The 12,315-nt window shown below is 33.0% G+C and overlaps 1 protein-coding gene across 10 annotated transcripts in view; it reads left to right on the top strand.

The window, feature by feature from the left end:
- NEBL (nebulette) overlaps window positions 1-12,315 on the top strand; it is a 456,697-nt gene that overhangs the window by 317,083 nt on the left and 127,299 nt on the right. For 6 of the 10 annotated variants that reach the window (XM_074192957.1, XM_074192956.1, XM_074192962.1 and 3 more), the window contains 2 exons: window positions 779-883; window positions 5,769-5,879. The exons of 2 other annotated variants lie outside the window; for them this stretch is intronic. In XM_074192957.1, coding sequence (XP_074049058.1) covers window positions 779-883; window positions 5,769-5,879 — 216 coding nt within the window. Of the gene's footprint in view, window positions 1-778; window positions 884-5,768; window positions 5,880-11,230; window positions 11,277-12,315 lie in introns of all 10 variants that reach the window. 2 more of the 10 variants (XM_074192959.1, XM_074192960.1) reach the window with 2 other exon arrangements.

Here is a 12,315-nt window from a genome sequence, read left to right as displayed (position 1 = left end):
CATTTCATTAGCTTATTGATAAATGTTTCACTGATTATAATTCCCAGAGGATATGCCATTGGAAATCTTTCTAATCACATGTGAATGAGAAGCAAGCATGCCATAGTTAATAGAAAACTAGACTTGGATCTAGGGAGATCCTGGGTTTAAGGACTTCTTATGCATATTGACCTTGGGCAAGTCAGTTAACTAACCAATGCTTGAGGAAATTCTCTGAGAAGAAGTAAAGAAACTGTGGACCTCCACTGACAGGAATTTTCTCATCAGGGAATTCACTATAACATTGCAATGATAAGGCCAGTTTATTCTCTGTTGTATTCTCCTGTGCCTAAGCACAGGATGTGCTTAATATATGTTTAATAGATATTTAATTATGAAATTAATCTCGGTTTCTCTGTATACATACATCTATACAAATATAGATATTTATATCTATTTATCTATATCTATATCTGTATCTGTCATCATTTTTCAGAATGACTTCCAGTTCCTAGGCATTATAGGATTTTTTTTAGGTGCTATAAGGAATATTACATATTGGACCAGGACAGTGTGATATAGTAGCTAGTATTTTCACCTATAAAGTGAAGAGTTTTCACTTGATTTGTCAATATTTTTCCAATTATAGATCATAGGAATTTCAGCCATCCTTATGCATGTGGTGGGAAGGGTGCTCTTTGGGAAATTAAAAAAAAATCCTACATTTTATTTAATAATACATAATAAAATGTTTTTCTACTTTAAGTTTAAATTCATATTACTTTATTTCTTTTTTTAGATCCATTATAGAGAAGAGTACAAAAAGTCAAAAGACAAATGTACATTTGTACCTGATACACCTCTCCTAAAGCATGTAAAACATATAGGTGCTTTTATTTCTGAGGTAAGGTAATGGAATCTTATAAAATATTTTATTAATGTATTTCATTCCTCTAAGCATATAGGTCTCACACTGAAATTAGATAACATACTCAGAAAAAAATCAGATTAACTTTCTATTAAAGACTGATAACATGTTAATGTTAGTTCAAATAGTTCTGAGATTTATATTGAATTGCTAAAGTAACTGTGTGAAGTTTCATTATTAATTAATCTACATTTCCATGTGCATTGTAATCACCAATTTGTTGTTCTGTGGGGCAATGTCAAGAGATGGATGTGCTTCATACTAAATATATGTTAAGAGCATTTTAATTTTTAAAATAAAGAGTATAGATTAATGTAGTTGGCAAATATGCAGTTAATTTATTTTAATTATTAGTTATTAAGGTTCTCTGAAAAATAGTTATCTTTATTTTCACTTGACAATGATAGTTGCCTATTGTCACTCACTAGCAGAAATCATCAGTGGACTATATATATATATATATATATATATATATATATATATATATATGCTAGATTTTCTTTCATTCTAAGATTATTTTTGTTATTAAGGCCTCATATGTACATATATTTCCTAATGTGTTTTATAAGACATGTATGCATTCATTAGATAAAAAACCATCCACATCCTCTTGAGCGCCTAGCAGTAGGAGCTCAGCCAATAAAGAATGAACTGCTTTGGAATGACACATGCTGAGTGTGACCTTTATAACATTAATAGTCCCTGAAGGGCTGAAGTTTGATATGATTTTGTTGTGGTCTTCAGCACTTCATCAGCAGTTCCTCTATGGAAAAAAGACTGATGAAAAAACATGGATAAGATGAATAAGCATAGTTTGCATTTTTGACCTGCACCATAAGCAGAGTGTGCAAAATATTGCTAGCATCATTGCAGAAAAGGGTTCAATGAGATCTACTTTAAGTTTTCATTTTTTTGAGCCTTGAATTTTGCTTTTTTTTGCTTTGGATTTACCTTTTTAGGTAAATATCTAGAAATTATGACCTTGCAAATTAGAACATGGCCAAGACCTAGACACGAAATTGTGTAACAAGTTGAAAAGAATTTCACTTGAGCTTACAATATGTACCATATCTGTAAAAATTCTGTCCTTTCCTGATATATACCATTTTGTTTTCAGGTTATTTTGAATTAAGAAAAAATTCTTTGAAAAAAATTTTTGTGAAAATGTTTTAAATTTTTTAATGAAAGAATTGTAAATATTTGTGATTTGGAAGATGCCTTATGCTCTCAAGTATCTTTCTTAATAAAGATTAGGCGGGGAAAAGGAGGATAGTTCAAATTTTCTAGCAAAAGGGATAAGGATCTATGATTTCAGTGGCATGGGAAACTACTGAATGAGGGGACTTCCTCTACCAATGCATGTTGGCACCTTCTCTGCATGTTGGAGTTTTGGAGAGTTTCAAAGAGCACTGAGATGAGAGATGAACATGATTTACTACATATATACTACATACATAACCTGCATATATTAGAGTCTGGATTTGAATCCCAGTCTTCTTTCCTCTTTTTCTCTGAGGCTAGCTCTCCATCCACTGTGCAATGCTGCCCCTAACAGATCAATGGAGTCCATTCATTCGTTCAGTGATCAAATACTTATAGTTCACCTACTATATGGAAATGTTAGGTGCTATGGAGGAAATAAAGATAGCCAGTCTAAAGACTATAATATTATAACTTAGCAATGTGGGATTTCTACTCAAATCCGTTATTATTTACTTAGGCTAACTCAGATGATCTGTTGGATTTATGTAGCACACAGAATTGATGGATCGACCACACAGCTTTTTGTGAATGCTCTGTTATTTCCTTTCTTAACAAGCTCATTAAATGGTTTTAAGTATTGAATGTCAATGTGAAGGAACTTAAAAAATGCACACCCATCGATTTTGGTATTGCTATTTTTACATGATCCCCTCAGATCAATAAAAAACTTTACTTTTTTAAACTTTTTTAAGTGAGGAAAGTCAATTCAACAAATATATATCGAACCTATCAAGTAACAATTGTGAACTATTTGAATGGTAAATGCCATAAAGTCTAGTGACTTAATTGATTTTCCACTTGTAGTTATCAGAAGTTACAGTAGAAAAATGATTTAAATGTTTTGTGGGACATGTTCTGAGGGAAATTGACAAAATAATATTGATATATGTGCTGAGGCTTTGGAATAAATTTTCCAACTTGATTCTGTAAACACTTACAGACAGCCTACTCTGTGCTAGAGATGTGGAGACAAAAATGTCTTTGTTCTTGTCCTCAAGAAGTTTACAGTTCAGTGTGGGGAAATGCCATGACCTGAAATACAGAGTCAGAAGGAGTTGGAGGTGGGGAAGGCAGGGACTTATAAGTTTAAAAAGAGTTCCAAGAAAAGTAATATGAGAAATTTGAGGAAGGAGGGATTAATTTTAATTGGGGGAGGATGGGGTAGTGACTGGGGACTTTGGTCCTGTAGAAAACAGAAGAAAAATGACAGAGAGGGGCTTATTTTATTCTAATCATGCGGGACTAAGTGAGCAAATGCATGGAAATGGAATGAGACAGGAGAAGAACAGGGATAGGGGTTGCCTGGTTTCTCTGGAGCAAAGTATGTGAAGGAATGAAATCCCTTCATTTTTTTATTTGCCAGTTGAGTGCAAAGGTTCTATGCTAGGACCTGTGGGACCTACATAGTTTAGATAAAAAAAAGCAACTCCTACCCTTAGAGAGTTATAACATTAATAGATAAATAATGTGCAGCATGACATGATGTCATAAAACAAACAAAAAAAGCCTATATGATATCTTGAGAAGAAGGTTGGTATTAATAAGAGAAGGCTTCAGGAAGGATGTGGCATCTGAATTGGACTCTAGAAAAATTTTGCCTCCCAAATATCCTCTGTGCTGATTCACACACTTGTGTTCACACTTTTCAATGTACCTGGATTGCCTTCCTTCCTTTCCTTCTTGAAATATACCCACTAGATCCTCAAAAGAGTGATTGACCAGCCCAAGTTGGAAATGAAGTTGGTTCAAGTTTCTGCATGAGGATTAGACCCATGTCTGATGAGTTTGGTTAAGAGAGACCAAAGCAATCATTGTTTTTCTTAATTTATTTTCTATAGTAAAACGTGGCAGTAAGAAAACCACTCTAAATTTTATCCCCTTCCTATAGTTGACAGTTGTAAATGTGGATCTAGGACTTGAATAAGTTAGGACTAGAGAATTAAGTTTGGAAGTTGCTGGTTTTGAGGTGAGTTTAGAGCACACAAAGAATAAAGAAGAGAACCCAGTATCTTGGGGGAAATGCACACAGTAGGAGCTTAATAAATGCAAGTTAGTTTTTTAAAAAATTGGATCAAAATTTCATTTATTTATTTTGTTTTATAATTTATGAAATAAAATAAGCATTTCTGTAGCATAACATGATTTAAAAAAGATAGTTGCACATGAAACTGCAAATGTATTATGTACAACTTGCTATTCCTTTTAAATAAAAAAAAAGTTATCATGTAATTAGCTGAGTATTAACAATAGTAAAAGAAGACAGAAGGAAAAGTAAGAGCGATAGGAGAAATGGGAATAATGTGACATGGAAGTCAAGGGAAGATAGATTTTTAGGAAAGACCATTTAATCAGGTACCATGTCATACAGAGTAAGAATAACACCAAAACGAGGAAATAATTTAAGATTAAGAAGTGTTATTTGGGGGCGGCTAGGTTGCACAGTGGATAAAGCACCAGCCCTGGAGTCAGGAGTAACTGGGTTCAAATCTGGTCTCAGACACTTAATAATTACCTAGCTGTGTGGCCTTAGGCAAGCTACTTAACCCTGTTTGCCTTGTAAAAAAAAAAGAAGTGGTATTTGAATATTGTGAATAGCTGAGGGTTGACTGTACTGTGAAAAATGGAGGCAGTGAATTTAGACCTCAATAGAAGTTTAATATTAACATCTAACATTTATATAACTCTTTGAGGTTTGCTTTAGATATATTATCTTACTTAATTCCCCATTGTCCTTTTAAGGTAGGTTCATTCCCTTTTACAACTAAGGAAACTGAGACAGAGAGAAAAAGGTTAAATGACTTACTCAAATAAGGCAAGATTCAAACTCATATCCTCATGATTCCAAGTCCAGTACTTTATGTACTATTCATCTAGCTGATATTTGTTGTTTACTTAGTAGTTTCTCCTCTGTAATGCAATTGTTCTGCCATATACTTTTCTAGTGAATGGGATAAGAGATCACTGTTTCTTTGCATTTTGTTATGATAAGTGATTATTTCAAAAGAAATTTGTAAAGTCTGGATTACTTCTGTCTTCTGAATCATTTTTCTTTGGATTAGAAAATGGAAGTAGGCAATCTGTTGGGTTTATATTTTACCTACTTTTGCCAAGAGGATGCCATGTGAGTGGGTGTCCTGTCTTGGTAGATTTAAATAGTGAATGTGGAGAATTAGCATTTTTTTAAAAAAAAGGCTGTGGTACAAGGGAGTTAATTATTAATTATTATATAAATTAATTATTCTGGTCTTTTTATTTCAATCTTTTATAATAATTTTTAATAACTTTCTCAAAATTATAAATCCTATTTTCATCACTGCCCCAAATTTAGTTTTTAAAGTGTAAATACATTGATAATTTTGCCTTTTGAAATATGCAGAGAATAAATGAAAATATTTTTGCTTCAATCCTTGCCAAAGCTGTCTCCTCAATCTCTTGAGTTCAATTATCATTTATCTCTTATTACCTTTCCTAAAAGTCTTGAAATTTTTTTTAAAATTTATGATCTTCAGTTCAATTTCATTGAAATGGTTCTTTTAATCCTCTTTTTTGTATTCATGGCAAAAGACAAAAAATGTTATATCTTTTTCTTCTGTTCCAGGCAAAGTACAAAGGCACCATCAAAGCAGACCTTTCCAATTCTCTGTATAAGCAGATGCCAGCCACTATTGACAGTGTATTTGCAAGAGAAGTTTCACAGCTTCAGAGTGAGGTAAAGTTTTTCCAAAACTGTTGTTTAATCATGGAAAGCAAAAGACATAGTCCAATTAATAAAAGTGATTTAGAATGAATAATCATTTACATAATTATTATACATGATAATTAATTGCAATCAGTAATTAGAATTGTTTATAAAAACAGGGGCATCCAAAGTTGAATGACAGTCAAGATTCAGTGGTGTATGTATTAAAGAAGTAGAAAATATATGCATGATTATCTCAAATAGAGGACAGTGTTTTTTGTCATAGGGTCCATTCAGTGAAGTTTTATGGTCATATGAGTAGTCGCATACATGCAAATCTCTTTAAAGATACTTTGGCAAATATTACCTTGTTTACTATATCTTGCTATGGTAAATATCAGCAGTACCATCATCAATAACCACCGTCATCAATAGTCATTGTCATCGTCGTCATCATCATCATGATCATCATGCCATTTTTTTTGCAGGGAGTCCTGAAACATAGAAACTTAGCCATTATATGTGTGTGTGTATCTATATCTATATCTATATCTATATCTATATCTATATCTATATCTATATCTATATCTATATCTATGTCTATGTCTATGTCTATGTCTATCTATATCATCTATCTCTATCTCTATCTCTATCATCTCTATCTCTATCATCTATCTCTATCTCTTTCTATCTCTATCATCTATATATCTATCTATCTATATCTATATCTATATCTATCTATCTCTATCTATATTTAATCTATCTATATATATTTATATCTATCTATCTATGTAATGTTTAGTGCCATGATTCCAATTTGGTTCTCTTTTAATCTGATCAGTATTTACTGAATGTCTTAGATCTGTATCTTAGCAAATTCCCATTGAGACCTTTTTCATGTGATAGGAAGATAAAATGTGACATTTTAGATGCTGAAAATGATACAGTTATCCTTATATTACCCTCACCTCTAACAGCTGTCTTACTCACCATCTCCAAACTCTTCATTCTCAAGAAAAGAAGATATCTACTGTGAACTGTCCTTAAAAGATGTATCTCTTATTTCAAAAGACTGCTTCTGGAAAGAAATATGCCACACTTTTAGGAAAGTTGTACTAATAGTTTACAACCAAATATTCATAATCACAGAATTTCAGAGTTAGAGGAGACCTCATCAGGCAACACATGTGATTTATACCTGAAAATATAATCCCATATCATACGTTAAAAGTGATATCAGATTCAGTTCCATTCACCAACATGTTAGAGTCTTTTTAGATCATGACTCAATCATCCATAATGTTAGCAGTTTCTCCCAGCTCCTCCCAGCTTTATGAATCTACCAATTTTATAATTGTGCTATTTGTGCCTTCATTCAAAGTACTGATAAAAAATGTCAGCTCATCCAAGACCAGTGGCAGATTCCTGGAGTATTCCACAACAGACTCATTGCTATGTTGACATCGAAGATTTAACTACTGTTTTCTTTTTAGCAGTTATTACTTGAACAGTTGGGACTATAGTCAAGACAGTTCATGAAAAATCTTCTAGAATGAATGGAAAGCTACTTTATGCACCTACAGTTATCTATTCCAGATCCATTTAATTGTCCCATTGGTTACCGAGATAGACAACAGGGCATAATGGATAGAGAATCAGATCTGAAACTAGGGAGATCTGAGGTCAAGCCATTACTCTTATTTAAATTCACTCTAGAAAGACTTAATAAGATTATAAATTGTAGAAAAGGTGTCACCTTGCATTGGTCACATGAATTTCCTTAACTGGAATTTTTCTATACCAGTGAAACTGCAGGTCTATTATCCTAATCATACTACTTATATCTCTCTATATTTTCCATAAGAATATATTTCCATATGAATAAGAATTCCATAAGAACAACTCCATGATTGGTCCATCCTTGGTGTAGGTACTTCTTTATTGGTACAGATCAGTTTTGTCTTTCGTGAAACTGAAGTTCTGGGCATTACCTGTCTACTTTTCCATCCTTCATTTCTTTCATTCAATTTCTTTGTTTCTTCACTGTTTTCAACTTTATTATATTCAAATTATCATAGTTTATGGTTCATTGTGGAGTAAGAGTATAATGTAACTGAAATGAATATGTAGATAAGATCAAGAGCCCTGAATCTGTTTCTGATCTTCTCTTTTCCAGGACAAATCATTCAAGTTCCTTTCATCTTTCCTCTAATCCTTTTGATTGTCTCTGTGACCTTTTATCTTTCAGTGATGGAATTTTTTTCCTGTTCATTGGTTCACAACCTTATCAGGACTTCCTAACCCTTACTTGGAGATCCTTGGATGATACATTTACCTGACTTTCTCTCCTTCCTTCCATTCCAGTTCCAACAAAGTTTAAAATCCTATGTAGACAGACCATCCTTTTTCCTTCATCTCACCCCTATTGTTTTTTTTTTTTTTTTTTTGGCAGAGAATGCCTAGCTTGTTTTATAGAACTTTGAAAACAGATAATTCTTTTAAAAGTTGAGTCTTGATATCATTTTCAGAACATCTTTTAGTACTTAGTAATTATAAATTCCAGCCTCTACTTAAGTCAGCAGTAAAGAAATCTCGGATTCAGGCAGTGAAGCTAAAAATATATAAGATTGAGGTTCTACATCCCTGACCGTGACTAACACACACTTTATTTTTACCGCCAACATCTGGTCATCCATCCACTTGCTGATATAGGCTACTTTATAAAGCAAATAATTATATGCTGCCCTTCATGTAAAAGACAAGAAACGATTATACAATAGTGACAAAATAGGAACAAATTCTTATTTTGTTACTTTTCCACAAAGGTTTAAGAACTATTTTGGGACTAAGGGGGTTTCTCCATTTTATGAAGTTTCTCTGTGTTTGTGTCTGTGTGTGTTTGTGTGTGCGTGCATGAGAGAAGGAGAGAGAGAGAGAGAGAGAGAGAGAGAGAGAGAGAGAAAGAGAGAGATTGGATGAGTCAACAATCTGCAAAATTATGATTTGTATTTATTGTATTATTAATGATTTGTATATGTTTGTGTTTATATAAATGTATGTGCTTTTGTATACACACCTTTATTTATTTAAATTTTTGTGGGGAGACCTGGAGGTGGTATGACCTTGTCACTTGATTAGTGTAGGGAAATCCTATGTTGGAAACTTCCTCACCTCTTTCACCTCATCATCTAACACTTATAGTCTCATAGAATTGTCTTAGACATAGTGAGAAAATGAGTTGTCCCTGACTGCCCAGTTAGTATGTGTGAGAGGTCACATTGTACACTTTTCTTCTTAGCTCTGAAGCTTACCTTCTTTCTGCTATTTCATTCTTTTTTTTTTCATGGTATGTTAATTGGAAAAACTTATTGAGTCAGATCATTTATTGGATTCTCTCATGTCTCTTATCTAACTCTTCATGGCCTTGTTTAGAGTTTTCTTGGAAGAGATATAGAACTGGTTTGCCATTTCCTTCTCCAGCTCATTTTACAGATGAGGAAACTGAGGCAAACAGGGAGAAGTGACTTGACAGGTTCACACAGCTAATAAATGACTGAGGCAAGATTAGAACTCAGGAAGATGTCTCTTGCTGACTCTCAGTCTGGCACTCTATCTACTCTGCCATTTAGTTGCTTTTGATAATTTTGATCATAGCCTTTTTTTTTTTGCCTCAAATTTCGGATTTGTAAAATGGTAACTCAAATAACTTTTCCTATGAACAGAAGACCAAAGAAAAGCATGGGTTAATTAACAATTTCTACAAAAGTTAAGTCAATTAATTTTTTTGCTAAAGTAGAACAAAGCTCTATGTGAGTGGTAAAGTTAAAAAAAATATACTCCTCCCAAACAACTTAGTTTATCCCATAAAATAATGTTGATGTAGGAAAGAAAGTCAAGTTAATGTTTTGTTATAGAAAATTCTTCATATATATATGTAAATATGTGAATATGTGAATATATATGTATAGTTTTACAAAAAGAAAGATAGTAAGCATATAGACATTCATAAATACCATGTGCTTTTTATAAATATTATTTCATATTACCACAAATAATGATATAATTCTTGACTTCTTTAGTAAGTATATCATTAAATTTTTATGTATTATAAAACCTGGTTCTCTCTTGCTCCATGCCAGTATTATTATACTTAACTTCTTTCAAAGTGTTTAAAATGATTACTTTGAGCACAAACAGATGAATATTTTAGTTATCTTTAATGTGAAGCTGTACTCAGGAGCATATGCAAAACAAATAATTAACATTTTTATTAATGAGTTGGATGAAGACATAAAATTAATGCTTAGCAAACTGTAGATTACCCTGAGCTAGGCCAGATAGCTAACACCTGAAGCACAAAGTCATAAGCCAGAAAACTCCCACAAAGATTTAGTTCAAATACTGGATATCAATTTATTGGGCCTGTTGTGGGAATTTTGAGGGAGGAGGTCTGGATTGAACTCAGTGGCCTTTGAGGCCCTCTCTTCTTCTTCTCTTCTTTTTTATTTTTTTGCAAGGCAATGGGGTTAAGTGGCTTGCTCAAGGCCACACAGCTAAGCAAGTATTAAGTGTCTGAGGTTGGATTTGAACTCAGGTCCTCCTGACTCCAGGGCTCTATCCGCTGCACCAACTAGCTACCCCGAGGCCCTCTCTCTTCTGAAAATTTGTGATGTGATGATTATAAATCATACATGTAAAAAATTATATAGCTTCTTTTAAACTGTGCCTTTTACATATAGTAAGTTTGATTAATCAGATTTCATGCATCCACTAAAATCATGAATTGTACTCTTTAAAATAATTGTAAAATAATGAAAATGATAATTGAAATCATCATCTAACATAGTAATTCTTTTTAGGTTTTTGTAAGGCAAATGGGGTTAAGTGGCTTGCCCAAGGCCACACAGCTGGGTAATTATTAAGTGTCTGAGCTTGGATTTGAACTCAGGTACTCCTGACTCCAGGGCCGGTGCCCTATCCACTGTGTCACCTAGTGGCCCCCTAATATAGTAATTATTTTTTATTTTTTAGGTTTTTGTTTTTGTTTTTTTTTTTTTAGGATTTTACAAGGCAATGGGGTTAAGTGGCTTGCCCAAGGCCACACAGCTCGACAATTATTAAGTGTCTGAGCTTGGATTTTAACTCAGGTACTCCTGACTCCAGGGCCGGTGCTCTATCCACTGTGCCACCTAGCCACCCCACATAGTAATTAAAAAAAAAAACAAATATAGATTCCTTAGTTTGGCTACAAATCATGTTTGAACTGCTTAATAGGGAGAATTTTTCTAAGAGCTCTTTCTCTCTCTGTCTCTCTCAATCTCTGTTTGTCTTTCTCTGTCTCTGTTTCTCTATTTCTGTCTCTGTCTCTCTCTTATCTCTAGGCTAGTAGAGAAAATGCCAGATAGCTCTTCATTTCATCATGACAAAGTAAGTCTATTTTTTCTATCTCTAGTCTCTAGATAAAATATTTTTCCCTCCTGAAATTTTTATCCTTTTATTTTCTATTACAAATCACAATAATATATTCTAGTCATTATGGCATGAGAGCCTGGAAGAATTCTATTTAAGTCTCTCCTCTGATACATCTGGCTAATGATATTGAGAAAGTCTCTTAACTTATTGACATTCTTATAATTTTTATCTAAGAGTATTGAATTGCCTTGGGAGAGTGGGTTTCTTCATCTGGATGTTACTTCTATCAATAAAATCATAGATTATGTTCAAAAATAGCACACATTTATATAGAGCTTTAAGATTTAAGTGCTTTTCAAACATGTGCTAACTCTTTTATCTTCTATTAAATCCATTTTCATTCTCTTTATTAATCTTGTTGTACCCCTTTTTAAAAATTTTTATAATTTCCACTTTCATGTGTTTTATTAGTTTATAATTGCTCAGAATTAATTCTTTTAAGTTACATGCTATAATAATTTTCCAAGAAAACTCATAGACCTTAACAAGAAAAAGAAGAGCTTTTCATTCTTATAGGCCCACAGTGTAAGCCTTATGTTGGTTATTTATACAATGGCAAACTGAAATGTGTGTAAGTGTTCTAGAAATTACATTTTCTGTATTGACATCATAAAAATGTCATAAACCTCAGAATCTTTTTTTCACTCAGAATTTAATCATCTTATATGATAAAAAATTTTGACTTTTCTCTTGGGATAATCAGATGAAAATAGGTCTTATGGTTGTGATTAGGGAAATCATCTTTTCCTATTTTTATGGGGCAAATCTTGTATTTCCCACTGCTTTGGTTGAAAACTAAACCTTGAGTGTCTGCTCTCTTGAAAAAGTTCTAATTGCTTTAGAATGGCTGCCATTCTTGAATGGCTATTACAGTTTCATCCAGTTCCCTCATGTAGACTTAGCCTATGTCTGCTTAGTTTGAGTTGGAAGATTAGAGCTGAGGACTAAGAACTGAATTTGAGATTTATGTAGCAAAAATCCTGCAATACATGCA

Source organism: Macrotis lagotis, chromosome 7 (assembly GCF_037893015.1).
Source record: "Macrotis lagotis isolate mMagLag1 chromosome 7, bilby.v1.9.chrom.fasta, whole genome shotgun sequence".
NCBI classification, from domain to species: Eukaryota; Metazoa; Chordata; class Mammalia; order Peramelemorphia; family Peramelidae; genus Macrotis; species Macrotis lagotis.
Note: the sequence above shows the minus strand (reverse complement) of the source record. Positions and strands in the feature narration are given on the sequence as shown.